The 16,530-nt window shown below is 37.0% G+C and overlaps 1 protein-coding gene across 3 annotated transcripts in view; it reads left to right on the forward strand.

Annotated features, from left to right (window-relative positions):
• LOC126819203 (phospholipid-transporting ATPase ABCA1) overlaps nt 1-16,530 on the forward strand; it is a 127,012-nt gene that overhangs the window by 8,957 nt on the left and 101,525 nt on the right. For all 3 annotated transcript variants that reach the window (XM_050547107.2, XM_050547110.2, XM_050547108.2), the window contains exon 3: nt 8,739-8,835. In XM_050547107.2, the coding sequence (XP_050403064.1) occupies nt 8,739-8,835 (97 nt within the window). The remainder of the gene's footprint in view (nt 1-8,738; nt 8,836-16,530) is intronic.

The following is a 16,530-nucleotide window of genomic DNA, read 5'->3' on the forward strand; positions in this document are numbered from 1 at the left end:
TTTCTTGTGAACGCTCTAACGGCAAAAGTTATCATCCAATTGTTTTAAAATTGATATATGTTGTTTACATTAGTGAGATGAAGAAGCCTATTTAATTTGGATAATTTCCGTTTATTATGTCTAGAGTTATGGCCCTTGTTTCACTTTGTTGAACCTTGTGAACGCTCTAATGCCAAAAGTTTACATCCGATCTTTGTGAAATTTATATGCAATATTTAAGTTAGTGAAACGAAAAAGCCTATTGAATTTCAGCAATTTACAATAATTACTTCTAGAGTTATTGCCCTTGTTTCATTTTGTTAAACCTTGTTAATGCTCGATTGATGAAAGTTATCATCCAATATGTATGAAATTTATATGCATTATTTAAATTAGTAAATAATTGATCCTTGTGAACGCTCTAACATCAAAAGTTATCATTTGATCTTTCTGAAAATTATATGCATTATTTAAATTAGTGAGACAAAGAAACCTTTTGAATTTCAACAATTTCTGTTTATTACGTCTAGAATTATGGCCCTTGTTTCACATTATTATATGCATTATTTAAATTAGTGAAATGAAGAAGCCTATTGAATATTAGCAATTTCTGTTTACTACATCTAGAGTTATGGCCCTTGTTTCACTTTACTGCACCTTGTGAACGCTGTTAACGCCAAAAGTTATCACCCAATCTTTGTGAAATTTATATGCATGATTTAAATTAGTGAAACGAGGAAGTCTATTGAATTTCAGCAATTTCCGTTTATTACGTTTAGAGTTATGGCCCGTCTTTCACTTTATTCAACCTTGGAACGCTCCAACGCCAAAAGTTATCACCCAATCTTTGTGAAATTTATATGCACCTTGTGAACACTCTAACTTCAAAAGTTATCAATTGATCTTTCTGAAAATTATATGCATTATTTAAATTAGTGAGACGAAGAAGCGTATTGAATTTCAGCAATTTCCGTTTATTACGTCTAGAGTTATGGCCCTTGTTTCACTTTATTGAACCTTGTGAACACTCCAACGCCAAAAGTTATCACCCAATCTTTGTGAAATTTATATGCATTATTTAGATTACTGAAACGAAGAAGCCTATGGAATTTCAGCAAATTCCGTTTATTCGTCTAGAGTTATGACCCTTGTTTTACTTTAATTGAACCTTGTGAACGCTCCAACGCCAAAAGTTATCACCCAATCTTTGTGAAATTTATATGCATTATTTAGATTACTGAAACGAAGAAGCCTATGGAATTTCAGCAATTTCCGTTTATTATGTCTAGAGTTATGGCACTTGTTTCACTTTACTTATCCTTGTGAACACTCTAATGCCAAAAGTTATCACCCGATCTTTGTGAAATTTATATGCATGATTTAAATTAGTGAAACGAAAAAGCCTATTGAATTTCAGCAATTTATAATATTTACTTCTAGAGTTTTTGCCCTTGTTTCACTTTTTTAAACCTTGTTAATGCTCGATTTATGAAAGTTATCATCATTTATATGCATCATTTAAATTTGTGAAACAGGTCTATTGAATTTCAGCAATTTAGTCAATAATTTCTAGAGTTATGTTGATTGTGAACGTTTAAATGACAAAAGTGATCATTTAGCTCTAGAGGCTAAAGTTAATATCTGATTGACTTTAAATTTATACACAGTGTTTAAGGTCATGAGACGAAAAAGTCTATTCATTTTCAGCGATTTTCGATAATTACTGCAAGAGTTATGGCCCTTGATCACTTCACAAAATCTTGTGGACGCTCTAGAGGCCAAAGTTAATATCCGATTGACTTTAAATTTATACACAGTGTTTAAGGTCATTGGACGAAGAAGCCTATTGATTTTCAACAATTTCAGATAATTACTGTCAGAGTTATGGCCCTTGATCACTTTGAAAAATCTTGTGGACGCTCTAGAGGCTAAAGTTAATATCCGATTGACAGTGTTTTATACACAGTGTTTAAGGTCATGAGACGAAGAAGTCGATTCATTTTCAGCGATTTCTGATAATTACTGCCAGAGTTATGGCGCTTGATCACTTCAAAAAATCTTGTGGACGCTGTAGAGGCCAAAGTTAATATCCGATTGACTTTAAATTTATACACAGTGCTTAAGGTCATGAGACGAAGAAGCCTATTGGTTTTCAGCAATTTACGATAATTACAGCCAGAGTTATGGCCCTTCATCACTTTGGAAAATCTTGTGGACGCTCTAGAGGCTAAAGTTAATATCCGATTGACTTTAAATTGATACACAGTGTTTAAGGTCATGAGACGAAGCAGTCTATTCATTTTCAGTGATTTTAGATAATTACTGCCAGAGGTATGGCCCTTGATCACTTCAAAAAATCTTGTGGATGATCTAGAGGCTAAAGTTAATATCTGATTGACTTTAAATTTATATATCGTGTTTAAGGTCATGAGATGAAGAATCCTATTGATTTTCAAAGATTTCAGATAATTACTGCCAAAGTTATGGCCCTTGATCACTTTGAAAAATCTTGATTAAGATCTTGATACGAACAAGTAAATTTTTGACTTCAGATTGAAACACAGAGCTTAAGATCTTGATACGAACAAGTTAATTTTTAAGACTTGAACAGCTAAATCCATGATATGAAAAGTTTTGTATACTAACCGTAATTTTGATAATCGGCCGGTAAAAAAACCAAAACAAGCTTGCTGACCATTCATAAAATTAACAGCCACGCGGCAATCGAAGGAAGACCATCTCACCATGGATTGTGCATCTATCACGCGCCTTCGAAGCTTTGTATGAATTCGAGGTGTACCGGTAGATATTAAAATAATAATTGGATCATAATTTAATGGTTTCTCTGACCAGTTGTTAGTTAAATTTAAATCTTAGTTGAATATAATCCTCGGATAGAACACTGAATACACAGAGAAACAGTCATTAATAATATATTATGATTCTCCAATGCTGTATTCTCAATGACACATGATATCAGTTGGAATTAGGTCAGTAAACCAGCATACTAGTTTTAGTTTAAAATAGCGTTTACCGTTATGATTTTTTATTGTCCCACGCCTATGGAAGAAAGCAAGGGACTATTAAAATGGGTTCGTCCGTCTGTCTGTCTGTCCATTACACTTTTTGGGACACAATAACTCTCTTTCTAATTGAGGTAGAATGTTCAAACTTGGTGTAGGTGTTTATTAGGTCAATACCTGGATGGAGTTTAAAGATGAGCATTTTCCGCTTAGGGTAAGCGGAGATAAGCAATTTGATTGGTTGATGCTTTGGGACACGATAACTTTAGTTCTAATTAAGTGAGAGTGATGAAACTTGGTGTATAGTTTCATTACATCAATACCTTGACTAAGTTCGATAATGAGCATTTTCTGCTCAGGGTAAGCAGAGCGATAAGCAATTTGATTGGCCAAGATTTTGGAATACAATAACTCTCCTTCTAATTGAGCTAGAATGTTCAAACGTGGTGTAGGTGTTTATTGGGTCAGTGCCTTGATGGAGTTTGGAGATGAGCATTTTCTGTTTAGGTTGAGCAGAGATAAGTAATTTGATTGATTGATGCTTTGGGACACAATAACTTTAGTTCTAATTAAGTGAGAGTGAGGACACAATAACTTTCCTTCTAATTGAGCTACAACGTTCAAACTTGGTGTAGGTGTTTATTAGGTCAATGCCTTTATGGAGTTCGAGGATGAGCATTTTCTGCTTAGGGTAAGCAGGGATAAGCAATTTGATTGGTTGATGCTTTGGGACACAATAACTTTAGCTCTAATTCAGAGAGAGTGAGGACACTTGGTGTATAGTTTTATTACATCAATACCTTGACTAAGTTCGATAGTGAACATTTTCTGCTGAGGGTAAGCAGAGCGATAAGCAATTTGATTGGTCAAGACTTTGGAACACAATAACTCTCCTTCTAATTGAAGGCATTCATTAGATAAATCCCTTGACGGAGTTCGATGATGAATATAGATTCATTATATCATTACCTTAACTAAGTTCGATTGTGCGAATTTTCTGCCTGGGCTAAGGAGCTATAAGCAATTTGATTGGTCACGACTTTGGAACATAAAAACTCTGCTTTTAATTGAGGTAAAATGTTTAAACTTGATGTAGATGTTCATTAAGTGAATGTCTTGACTGATTTCAATGATTAACATTTCAAGCTAAAGCTAAGCAGAGCTAATCAATTTCATTGGTCGATGCTTTGGGACAAGATAATCTTGATTCTATCTGATAGAGAGTGATGAAACTTAGTGTGTAGTTTGATTGCTCGATTAATAAATGTTTCATCTATTTATTTTGGGATTTCGGCGGGGGACATCAGCCTCACTGTTGGCTTGTTTTATACACATGCTGACAGAGGCTTATTTTTTTTAAAAATTATTGTCGTTATTGTCATTGACAACTATATGGCACAGTCGTATGGAATTTAACTTTAAAGCCATTTCAATTATGGTTGTCATGTGATCACTGTGCCGTGTGTCTATCATGGACGAATGAATAAAAACATTTGCAAGTTATATGATAGAAAAAAAACCTACAAATTGTGTTAGAAGAAATACCACGGTGCCGTATCAGCTTATATCCATCAAAATTTTTATCCGATTTTGTTCAAACTTGAAATGTAAGTTTATAACACAAAGATCTCGGTTCCTTTCGATATTCGTGCATATCGGACTGTAACTTCCTGAATTATGGCCCCTGATTGTACGTAAAATCGCGTTTTTAGCTTGTGGACCCTATAGAGGTCATAATTTTTATCCGATTTAAAAAAACATATTATTATATCACCGTTACACCCTAAGGACGGCTAATTTCGAATTTCGTGACAATCAGCCCAAAACTGACAGACAAAATGGCCACCCTTCATTCTCAAATAGCGTAAAAATATGGTATATCAAGGTTGTGGACCCTATAGAGGTCACAATTTTAATCCTATTTTGACGAAACTTGAAATGTAAGTTTATAACCCAAAGATCTCGGTTCCTTTCGATATTCGTGCATATCGGAACCTAACTTCCTGAATTATGGCCCCTGATTGTACGAAAAATCGCGTTGTTAGCTTGTGAACCCTATAGAGGTCATAATTTTTATCCGATTTAAAAAAACGTATTATTATATCATCGTTACACCCTAAGGACGACTTGAGTTCGAATTTTGTGAAAAACGGCCCAAAACTGACAGACGAAATGGCCGCCCCTCGTACTCAAGTAGCGTAAAAATAGGGTATATCAAGGTTGTGAACACTATAGAGGTCACAATTTTTATCCGATTTTGTTGAAACTTGAAATGTAAGATTATAACCCAAAGATCTCGGTTCCTTTCGATAAGCGCGCATATAGGACCGTAACTTCCCGAATTATGGCCCCTGATTGTACGAAAAATCGCGTTTTTAGCTTGTGGACCCTATAGAGGTCATAATGTTTATCCGATTTTAAAAAATGTATTATATCACCGTTACACCCTAAGGACGGCTGAGTTCGTATTTCGTGAAAATCGGCCCAAAACTGACAGACAAAATGGCCGCCCCTCGTTCTCAAATAGCGTAAAAATATGGTATATCAAGGTTGTGGACCCTATAGAGGTCACAATTTTTATCCGATTTTGTTGAAACTTGAAATGTAAGTTTATAACCCAAAGATCTCGGTTCCTTTCGATATTTGCGCATATCAAATTGTAATTTCCTGAATTATGTTCCTTGATTGTAGGAAAAATCACTTTCTTTTTAGCTTGTTCTCTATCCATCTCTCGAAAATGTGGACGTATCCTGCCTGGCAGCCGCTGGTTGTTAAGGGAATGGAAGCTTAAAATTTTAAAACCCAGTTCCTACCCGGACCTCATTTGACCCAATTCTGGCCGGTTTGTTTCAAAATGGATTAAGAACCCTGGTTGAGCCATTAACTATTTTCTTAAATTTTTTACAAGTCTAGCACATGAAAATATGCTCAATATTTTTGTCGCATTCGGAAAGAATAAAATGAAATGGGGTTTAATGTTGTTCTGATCCGATTGGGCTAATGAAGACCGGCATGCTCCATACAGTGTGCTTTGAGAGAAATTTTGCCTGGACAACGGCACTATATAGCCTACTCTTATATCAAATTCCAACTGCCAAGAGATCTTTTACATGCATGCCAATGTATACACAAGACCTTGGTTTTTCGAAACATCTGAATGACTAGATAGCTGTCCTTGTCAGGTCCTCCGTTCTGCACCACTGATAAGGGGAAACCATGTCGGAAAATCCCGATAAACTTTCTTGGCCAATACGAGGATCGAACACCTGACCTCCAGGGTGGCGAGCCAGCATCATACCAACTTAGCCACCGTTGTCGAATTCGAGAGACATGAGATGTTCAGAGCAAATCATGTTATGATTATTTTTTTATGCCCACATTGAAATGTGGTTGTATATTGCCGGCGGTCCAGCGTCCACAAGCAAAATTAATATCTGATTAACTTTAAATTTATACACAGTGTTTAAGGTCTTGAGATGAAGAAGCCTATTGATTTTCAGCGATTTCCGATAATGACTGCCAGAGTTATGGCCCTTGATCACTTCAAAAAATCTTGTGGACGCTCTAGAGGCTAAAGTTAATATCCGATTGACTTTAAATTTATACACAGTGTTTAAGGTCATGAGACGCAGAAGCCTATTGATTGTCAGCAATTTCCGATAATTACTGCATGAGTTATGGCCCTTAATCACTTTTAAAAAAACTTATGAATTCTCTATTGCCTAAAGTTAATATCCGATTGACGTTAAATTTATATACAGTGTTTAAGGTCATGAGAGGAAGAAACCTATTGATTTTCAACGATTTCTGATAATTACTGCCAAAGTTATAGCCCTTGATCACTTTGAAAAATCTTGTGACGCTCTAGATTGACTTAAGATTGATACAGAGATGAACAAGTATATTGATTTTCAATGAATTTTGATAACTTCAACAGCTAAATCCATCAAAATAATATGTTTCGTATACTAAACGTTAGCATGGGGCAGAACTTTATAAATACCAAACAAATTCTAATAATGATTTTCTGATAATTACTTAATGAGTTGTTACTCTTAACAGATTTTAGTGTATTATAAATGTTTCATTACCGAAAAAAGTAAAAATATGCGACAATTCTTGTTGACTGCCTAGACAATTGAGCTGCCGTGGGCGTATGTTTTGTTGCCTGGCAACCTATCTTTTGAACTGTAGGTATATTAAGTCATCTATACGATCATTTCTTTCAACAATTCTGACGTTATTCACAAACTGTCACTCATTCAATTTTGTAAACATCTTTATATGAAATATAGCGAGAGCAATAAACAATTGTGCATGCTAGTAGTTTCGCTGTATACTCTGTGTTCTTTGTGTTTCCTTTGAAACCTCGGTCTCCCAGAGTGCCTTAAAGTCCCTGCAAACAGTTTTCGAGGCCTGTTCACTCCATTGGCTAAGTTCCTGTACTGGTAATCGGATCTAGGAAAGTACGGTATTGAGATTTGCCCAGATGTTCGTCTCTCCAGAAACTGGTCGATATGGTGAAATACACCCTGAACTTTTTCTCATCACCGGAATTCCTAGCTCATTATATGCACTTTCGAAAGACTTTATCGTTTGTTTGTAACCACCACCCAACTTTTTGTGGAAACAAGTCTGTCAGACGTTGTTATCAAGAAAATACTGCGTTTAGGTGATCATACCAACAATTGACTACACCGAGAAGGAGATGCAGTTCCATCACCTTTCAGACGAGACGCTGGTGATTGACTTCATTCCGGTGATGAAACTGCGTCTCCTCAGCGTAGCCAACCACCGGTTAGATCACCCAGATGCAGAATAGTGCACGCTGCACGTCAAAGACTGGGCTGATGCATTGAGCCTTTGTTATTCTGAAATGTATGGTGGGCCTTTCAGTGTAGTCCAAAGTAGGAAGCTATTAAACAGTACTGAAGCATTCGAATTACTGATGGAAGCAGGTGGCTTTGTTGACATTCATGCTATATTTGACCCTATCAACCAGTTTCTGGAGAGGCGAACGCCTGAACCAGATATCAAGACGGGACTTTCCTAGAGCAGTAAACAGGCCACCGAGTCTGTTCACAGGAACCTAAAGTACGCAGCGAAACTACTAGCATGTACAAAAATAATTGTTTATTCCTCTCGTCATATTTGATATCAAAATGTTTACGAAATTGAATAACTCTTTGCAAATGACGTCAGAATTGTTGAAAGAAATAAATGTATAAATGACTTAATATAACTACAGTTGAAAAAAAAAAAATATCATTTAACATGTTTTTCTCTGAACGCGTCATGTCTCCCGAATGCGACAAAATTTTAAAATATTTTTGATACCTAATGGGAGTACTCGACTAGATAATGTTCAATAGATTATGGTTTTCCCTTGTCAGTGTTGCGGGACGGATGGCCTGACATGGACAGCTGTCTAGTCGTTTAGATGGGAAAAAAAAAATGAGGTCCTGTGTACACATTGGCGTGCATATAAAAGATCCCATGGTATTTGGAATTCAATATAAGAGTAGGCCATAGTGCTGCTGTCCAGGCAAAATTTCCCTCATAGCACACGGTGTAATGTATGCCCATTTTCATTCTCCCAGCTGGAGCAGAACATATACATTAGGACGGTAAACCCCCATTTCATTTCATTTCATTTATTTCTGTTACCCTTGATCAGTTTTTAGTGTCTTGTAAGTGCTCGCATTTCGTATATGCCTAACAACTTTTTTTTTTCAGCTACGTTTACTTATTGAGTTAGTATGGCCCTTGTGTCTCTTTCTCATCTTGGTGGCAGTAAAAACACGACCTGATCTACAGGTGTTTAAACCAGAATGTAAGTACACATATATATTATATTTTCTTTTCAAATTTAGTAAAAATGTAAAAATTGACATTGTTAGTAAAACTGAAGATCTAAGCGATATATTGTTGGTCTTTGCTGAAATCTAAAACTGAGATGCTCTTGCATAAGCATATGAGTCAAAGGGGGGAGACTCGGAGAGAGAGCTGCAGCCCACTGGGGGTCGAGCAGAACAATTTTTTTCGGGTGATCATCAAATTTTTCGGACACAGGCAAAATGATGAAAACAAGCCAACAGTGAGGCTGATGTCCCCCGCCAAAATCCCCAAATAAATAGATGACACATTATTTAATCGCACATTTATTTTTTTCAAAAGTATCGAACAATCAAACCATACACTAAGTTTCATCACTCTCTATCAGATTATCTTGTCCCAAAGTATCGACAAATGAAATTGATTAGCTTTGCTTAGCTTTAGCTCAAAATTTTAATCATTGAACTCAGTCAAGACATTCACCTAATGAACATCTACATCAAATTTAAACATTCTACCCCAATTAAAAGCAGAGTTGTTATGTTCCAAACTCTTGACCAATCAAATTGCTTATCGCTCCTTAGCCTAAGCAGAAAATTCTCACCATCGAACTTAGTCATGGTAATGATATAACGAATCTTTATTCAGAGTTTCATCGCTCTCTCTTCATTAGAACTAAAGTTATCGTGTTCCAAAGCATCAACCAACCAAATTGCTTATCTCTGCTTACCCTAAGCAGAAAATGCTCATCTTCGAACTCGATCAAGGCATTGACCTAATAAACACCTGCACCTAGTTTGAACATTCTAGCATAATTAGAAGGAGGGTTATTGTGTTCCAAAGTCTCGGCCAATCAAATTGCTTATTGCTCTGCTTACACTGAGCAGAAAATGCTCATTATCGAACTTAGTCAAGGTATTGATGTAATGAAACTATATACCAAGTTTCATCACTCTCACTTAATTAGAACTAAAGTTATCGTGTCACAAAGTATCAACCAATCAAATTGCTTATCTCTGCTTACCCTAAGCAGAAAATGCTCACCTTCGAACTCCATCAAGGCATTCACCTAATAGATACCTACACCAAGTTTGAACATTCTAGCTCAATTAAAAAGAGAGTTATTGTGTCCCAAAAAGTGTGACAGACAGACAGGAGGATGGACAGTCGGACGGACCCATTTTAATAGTCCCCTGCTTTCTTCGAAAGGTGGGGGGACAAAAAATAGAATTTTAATGGATATAAAAGGAAAAATATGAAAATTATTCCATCCTGCAAAACGAAGTGTTCGAAATCGGGACTTCTACTGATCATTGAGCGAGATAGTGCAATTACCAACCGGAGTTCAGACTTTTAGAAAATCATACAATTCTTATTTTCATTCAGGGTGTCTAGTTCTCAAACTCAAACTGCACATATATATACATATAATATATACAATAATTATTAATTAGGTGTGATGATGAAAAATACACTATGAGATCAGTCTCAAAATATCATCGCAAAAATATTCATTTACCTTGATTCACTCACTCCGTTCGTTTGACACTTTCCTCTCTGGTCGGATGAACTAATGATTTGTCGTCAGGCGATATCTGGTAACCTCTATTATCTTGACGATCAGTGCCTGAAATACTGCCAGACTGCATTTTGAGGGCTTCGTTGAGGTTTGTAAGTCCATTTGTTTGACACTTTCCTCTCTGGTCGGATAAACTAGTGAGCAGGTGACAGGCGGTATCTGGTCAACTCTATTTATCTCGACAATCGGTGCTGTCTATTTTTAAAAATTTCTGGGAGAGGTCCCCCACACCCTCTGTAAGGGCTCACTACTTTTGCTATCATGAGGGGTGTTCGTCGAAGTTTGCAAGTCCATTCGTTTGACACTTTCCACTCAGGTCGGATAAACTAGTGCTCAGACGACAGGCAGAATCTGGTCAGATCTGTTTAGCGTGTCGATCAGTGCCTGAAATACTACCAGACTGCATTTCCAGCAGTCAATTTTTTTTAAATTTCTGGGAAAGGCCCCCCATACCCCTAGTTGAAGCTCGCGCCTTTTCCCTCTTCAGATATACATATATTTAATTGGTGCGTTTGGGCGTCACATGTAACTGGAAATGTTTCTTCTGTTAGGTTCTATAGTGACTTTTTTCGTAGTCATTTGCATATTTTAGTATTATGCCCCCAAAATCAAATATCCCCTACTTTTTTTGAATAGTATATATGGTATATCAAGGTTGTGGACGCTCTAGAGAACACAATTTTGACGAAACTTGAAATACATATTTATAATCCAAAGATCTTGGTTCCTTTAGATATTCACGCATATCGGGTCGTAACTTCCTGAATTATGGCCCTTGATTGTACGCAAAATCACGTTTTTAGCTTGTGGTCTCTCTAGAGGTCATAATTTTATCTGATATAAAAATAACATTTGAATACATCACCTATATTACACCCTTATGATGGCTGAGTTTGAATTACGTGAAAATCGGACCAAAACTCCCAGACAAAATGGCCGCCCCTCATATGCAAATATTGTAAATATATGGTATATCAAGGTTGTTGACACTCTAGGGGACACAATTTTGATACGACTTTGATGAAACTTGAAATACATGTTTATGTCCCAAATATCGCAGTCCATTTCGATATTCACGCATTTTAGACTACAACTTCCTGGATTATCTTGCAAAATGTGGGCGTATCTTGCATGGCAACCGCTTTTTTTTTTTTATTAGCAGTTGTCATTATGTTCATCGTGTATTTAATGTTTTCTTTGTATTTGTATGCTGCCTCTAATGGGATGTTTAGATACAATAAAATCTTATCTTATCAATTTATACACTACAAGCAGATATCATCATGTCATTCATTTTTATATGCCCACATGAAAATTTGGTTGTATATTACTGTTGCATGTGTGCATCCATACGTACATCAATCGTCCAAAATTTCTTGTGAGTACTCTACAGACTACATTTATTATCTGATCATTTTGAAATTTATATATGTTGTTTATATTAGTGATATGAAGAAGCTTTTTTAATTTCAACAATTTCCGTTAATTACTTCTAGAGTTATGGTCAACGCCGGATTAACCAGGGGGCATCATGGGGCCCAGGGCCCCCCACATTAGAGGGCCCCCCACAAAAATCTCAGTTGCGCGCCTCGAGCATGGTCGGACCGAGGACTCCAACGGCCGGTGACCTAGTCACGGGGCCCCTCCGATGCACCGTGATGTTTTCTGAGTGGATCGCCGGAATTCAATGCTAGTTACAGGTGAATTGTCAAATTCTAATGAGGGTACTGCCTTGTACGTGGTTGAATTTCTGCTCTCATTTTGTTTCAATAGTTTCTTCAAATTATATGTACACAGCTAGAACCCATGTGTAACCGTAGCACAGGGAGTCTGTGCTCAGATGTCACGACACAGACTCCCTGTGTCAAGCAGCCTGTGTTGAGTATATGTCAGCACTGATTCCCAGTGTTGAGCCGAGTCGAGCGCTACAAAGGGAATAATTTTCCGTCTGAACACTTAGTCCACGCTCTACACATGGACTGTCTCGAAACATGGTCGGTGTGCAGCCGTTACACAGGACCCGTTACACAGGATCTTCTATCGTACCGAATGTCGGCTAACTCGAATTATCGTATAACTCGATCAAATTACCTGTCCCCATCATTTCGAGTAGCGTGAATTTTGCCTCAGATTGACGTACGTTGTTGTTGTTGTTGATATTTGTTGTGGGTATAAGCTGAATTTGATGAGATGCACATCATGATCACACGAAATATTCAGATTTCTTGATTACAGTGTTAGACGTTCGTCAAAAATCGAGTCCGGCTTGGTCATAACGCTACGGCCTCCATTCATCAAATCATCGTGGGGGATATAATACGATTCCGAATCAAGTGACCCCGTTATTTATCACTGAGCGACTTCAAAATTAGGTTTGATGTAGCTCTGCTCACTTACAGTGGCAGATTTAACGGGCTCAATGGACTCCAGCCCCCTCCTCTAGAAATGCCATCACTTCATAGCACTCGCATGGATTGGTCCACTGAAATAACGCCAGAATATGCTAATTTTGTGACAGAATTTTATTTTTTTCTGGGGGAGGTACTTCTAAAAGGCTCTGACACAAGTGCATGAAATGCCAGGAAATCACGTTTCCGGCCTCCAATTTCTGAAAATTTCCTGGGGTGAGAACCCCCCCCCTCCCCCCGATCCCCCTTGCGAGGCTTGGCGCCTTTTCGCTGCGCGGTGGCCGGCTTTGGCGGCCACAGCTCCGCGGTCGGTAATGAGGGGACCCCACGTGTTCCAGGCCCCAGGGCCCACACCATGGTTAATCCGGCGTTGGTTATGGTCCTTGTGAACGCTCTAAATACTCAACTTATCATTTGATCTGTATTAAATTTACATGCGTTATTTAAATTAGTAAAAAGAAGAATAGTTGAATTTCAGCAATTTCCATTAATATGGCCCTTGTGTCACTTTGTTATCACCGCCTTTCGAAGTAAGCAGGGGACTATTAAAATGGGTTTGTCCCGTCTGTCCGTCCGTCCGTTCGTCCGTCCGTTACACTTTTTGGGAGACAAAAACTCTATTTCTAACTGAGCTAGAATGTTCAAACTTGGTGTGGGTGTTTATTCGGTCTATTTGGGACACAATAACTTTAGTTCTAATTAAGTGAGAGTGATTAAACTTGGTGTATAAATTCATTATATCAATATCTTGACCAAGTTCAATAATGAGCATTTTCTGCTCAGGGTAAGCAATTTGATTGGTCGAGACTTTGGGACACAATAACTCTCCTTCTAATTGGTGTAGGTGTTTATTAGGTCAATGCCTTGATGGAGTTTGAAGATGAGCATTTTCTGCTTAGGGTAAGCAGAGATAAGCAATTTGATTTGTTGATGCTTTGGGATCGATAACTTTAGTTCTAATTAAGGTGACATAAAAAAATTAGTTGGTGATCGTCCCCGCACGCCCAGAAAATTCTACCCGACCAGAATTTTTTTTATTGCCCACTTTTTCATGTGGACGTATATTGTCGTCGCCCCTGTCCGTCCGTCCACAATTGTTTGTGAACAGTCTACAGGTAACAGTTTTTATCCGATTTCAATGAAACTTAAGATATAGGTTTATCACCCTAAGATCTCGGTTCCTTTCGATATTGGCATGTATTGGACTGTAACTTCATGGATTATGGTCCCTGATTGTACGAAAAATCACGTTTTTATCCGATTTGGTTGAAACTTGAAATGTGTGCTTATAACCCAAAGGTCTTGGTTCCTTTCGATATTTGCGCATATCGCAACGTAACTTCCTGAATTATAGCCCCTGATTGTACGCAAAATCACGTTTTAGCTTGTGGACCCTATAGAGGTCATAATTTTTATCCGATTTAAAAAAACGTATTATTATATCACCGTTACACCCTAAGGACAGCTGAATTCGAATTTCGTGAAAATCGGCCCAAAACTGACAGACAAAATGGCCGCCTTACGTTCTCAAATAGTGTAAAAATATTGTATATCAAGGTTGTGGACCCTATAGAGGTCACAATTTTTATTCGATTTTGTTGAAGCTTGAAATGTAAGTTTATAACCCATAGATCTTGGTTCCTTTCGATATATCGCGCATATCGGACTGTAACTTCCTGAATTATGGCCCTGATTGCACGAAAAATCGCCTTTTTAGCTTGTGGACCCTATAGAGGTCATAATTTTTATCTGATTTAAAAAAACTTATTATTATATTACCGTTACACCCTAAGGACGGTTGAGTTCAATTTTCGTGAAAATCAGCCCAAAACTGACAGACAAAATGGCCGCCATCCGTTCTCAATTAGCGTAAAAATATGGTATATCAAGGTTGTGGACCCTATAGAGGTCATAATTTTTATCCGATTTTGTTGAAACTTGAAATGTAAGTTTATAACCCAAAGATCTCGGTTCCTTTTGATATTCGCTTGTTCTCTATCCATCTCTCGAAAATGTAGGCGTATCCTGCCTGGCAGCCGATGGTTTTATTTTTTATTTTCAAAATTTACCTTTTTACGATGTTTAAAACCAATGGTAAAAGTTCCAAAATGTAACCAGGCTACGAAATTCCTAATCGCAAGAGTTAATGAAGCGGATATAATTATTGGCACATGTTCCAATAGTCTTAAAATGCGTAGGACTGAATGACATAAACAAATTACGGCCTGTTAATGGCAGCAATGGCCAACATTTTCTTTTGCACGCGTACAGCACCAAATACAATTATTTGAATACAATACAACCTGGAACTATATGTTAAGATGGGAATACATCTCACCGATTCTGAATTACATGGAACAGTCTCTCGAATAAATGTAACAATAGATTTTCGGAATGGCCATGGGGGCATGAATTACTAAATTGACCGACTATTTGTGATCGTAAGTCGTTATGCAAAATGTTTTTTTTTTTTTTCTTTTTTTTTTTACGGGCACTTCTGGTCTTACTATTCGCAAAATACAATATTATGAAAGTTGAATGTCTGAAAAGTATATCAGTCCAAAGACATGATATGAATTGAAAATTTTGCAACATTTGATATCCTGTAACATTTATTAAACCCGTCGGCACCACCTATAGGCTTAAGTGTTCAGTTATAAATCTCTTTATATTATCTGATTGAATCCAAGCCGGAATATTTAAAGTTTAAATAATTAATCTGAACAATTCAAATGACGAGCAGCGGCTTTATATGCAGATGAGTTGTGTTTTGACGTGAAATAAAAGGTTAATATTATTGAAGTATATTGCTTATTCTGTATATTCATTAAAAAAAAAAAAAATAATAAAATAAACCCTCCCTCCCTCCCACATTTTTTTGAAAAAAAAGGACGATCACCAACAATTTTTTTTAGGTGGCCTAAGTAAGAGGGATGAAATTTGGTGTGTAGTTTTATTACATCAATACCTTGACAAGTTCGATAATGAGCATTTTCTGCTTAGGGTAAGCAGAGCATTAAGCAATTTTATTGGTCGAGACTTTGGAACACAATAACTCTCATTCAAATTGAGCTAGAATGTTCACACTTGGCGTAGGTGTTTATTAGGTGAATGCCTTGATGGAGTTCGAAAATGAGAATTTTTGTCTTAGGGTAAGCAGAGATAAACAATTTGATTGGTTGATGCTTTGGGACACCACGATAATGTTAGTTCTAATTAAGTGAGAGTGAGGACACATGGTGTGTAGTTTTATCACATCAATACCTTGACTAAGTTTGATAGTGAGCATTTTCTGCTCAGGGTAGGCAGAGAGAGATAAGCAATTTGTTGGTCATTACTGTGGAACACAATAACTCTCCTTCTAATTGAGGTAGAATGTTCAAACTTGGTCTAGGTGTTCATTAGGTCAATGCCTTGATAGAATTCGAAGATAAACATTGTCTGCTTATGGTAAGCAGAGATAAACAGTCTGATTGGTTGATGCTTTGGAGTATGATAATTTTGATAACCTTGATTTTAATTAAGTGAGATTGATGAAACTCCGAGTATAGATTCATTATATCATTACCTTGACTAAATTCGAACTTGTGAACGCCAAAAGTTATCATCCAGTTGTTTTAAAATTGATATACGGTAGAATCTGTATTAAGCAGCCACTCAAGAGAATTTTCATGAATGGCTGCTTAACGGGAGTGACCTCTCAATG

This window comes from Patella vulgata, chromosome 4, assembly GCF_932274485.2.
Source record: "Patella vulgata chromosome 4, xgPatVulg1.2, whole genome shotgun sequence".
NCBI lineage: Eukaryota > Metazoa > Mollusca > Gastropoda > Patellidae > Patella > Patella vulgata.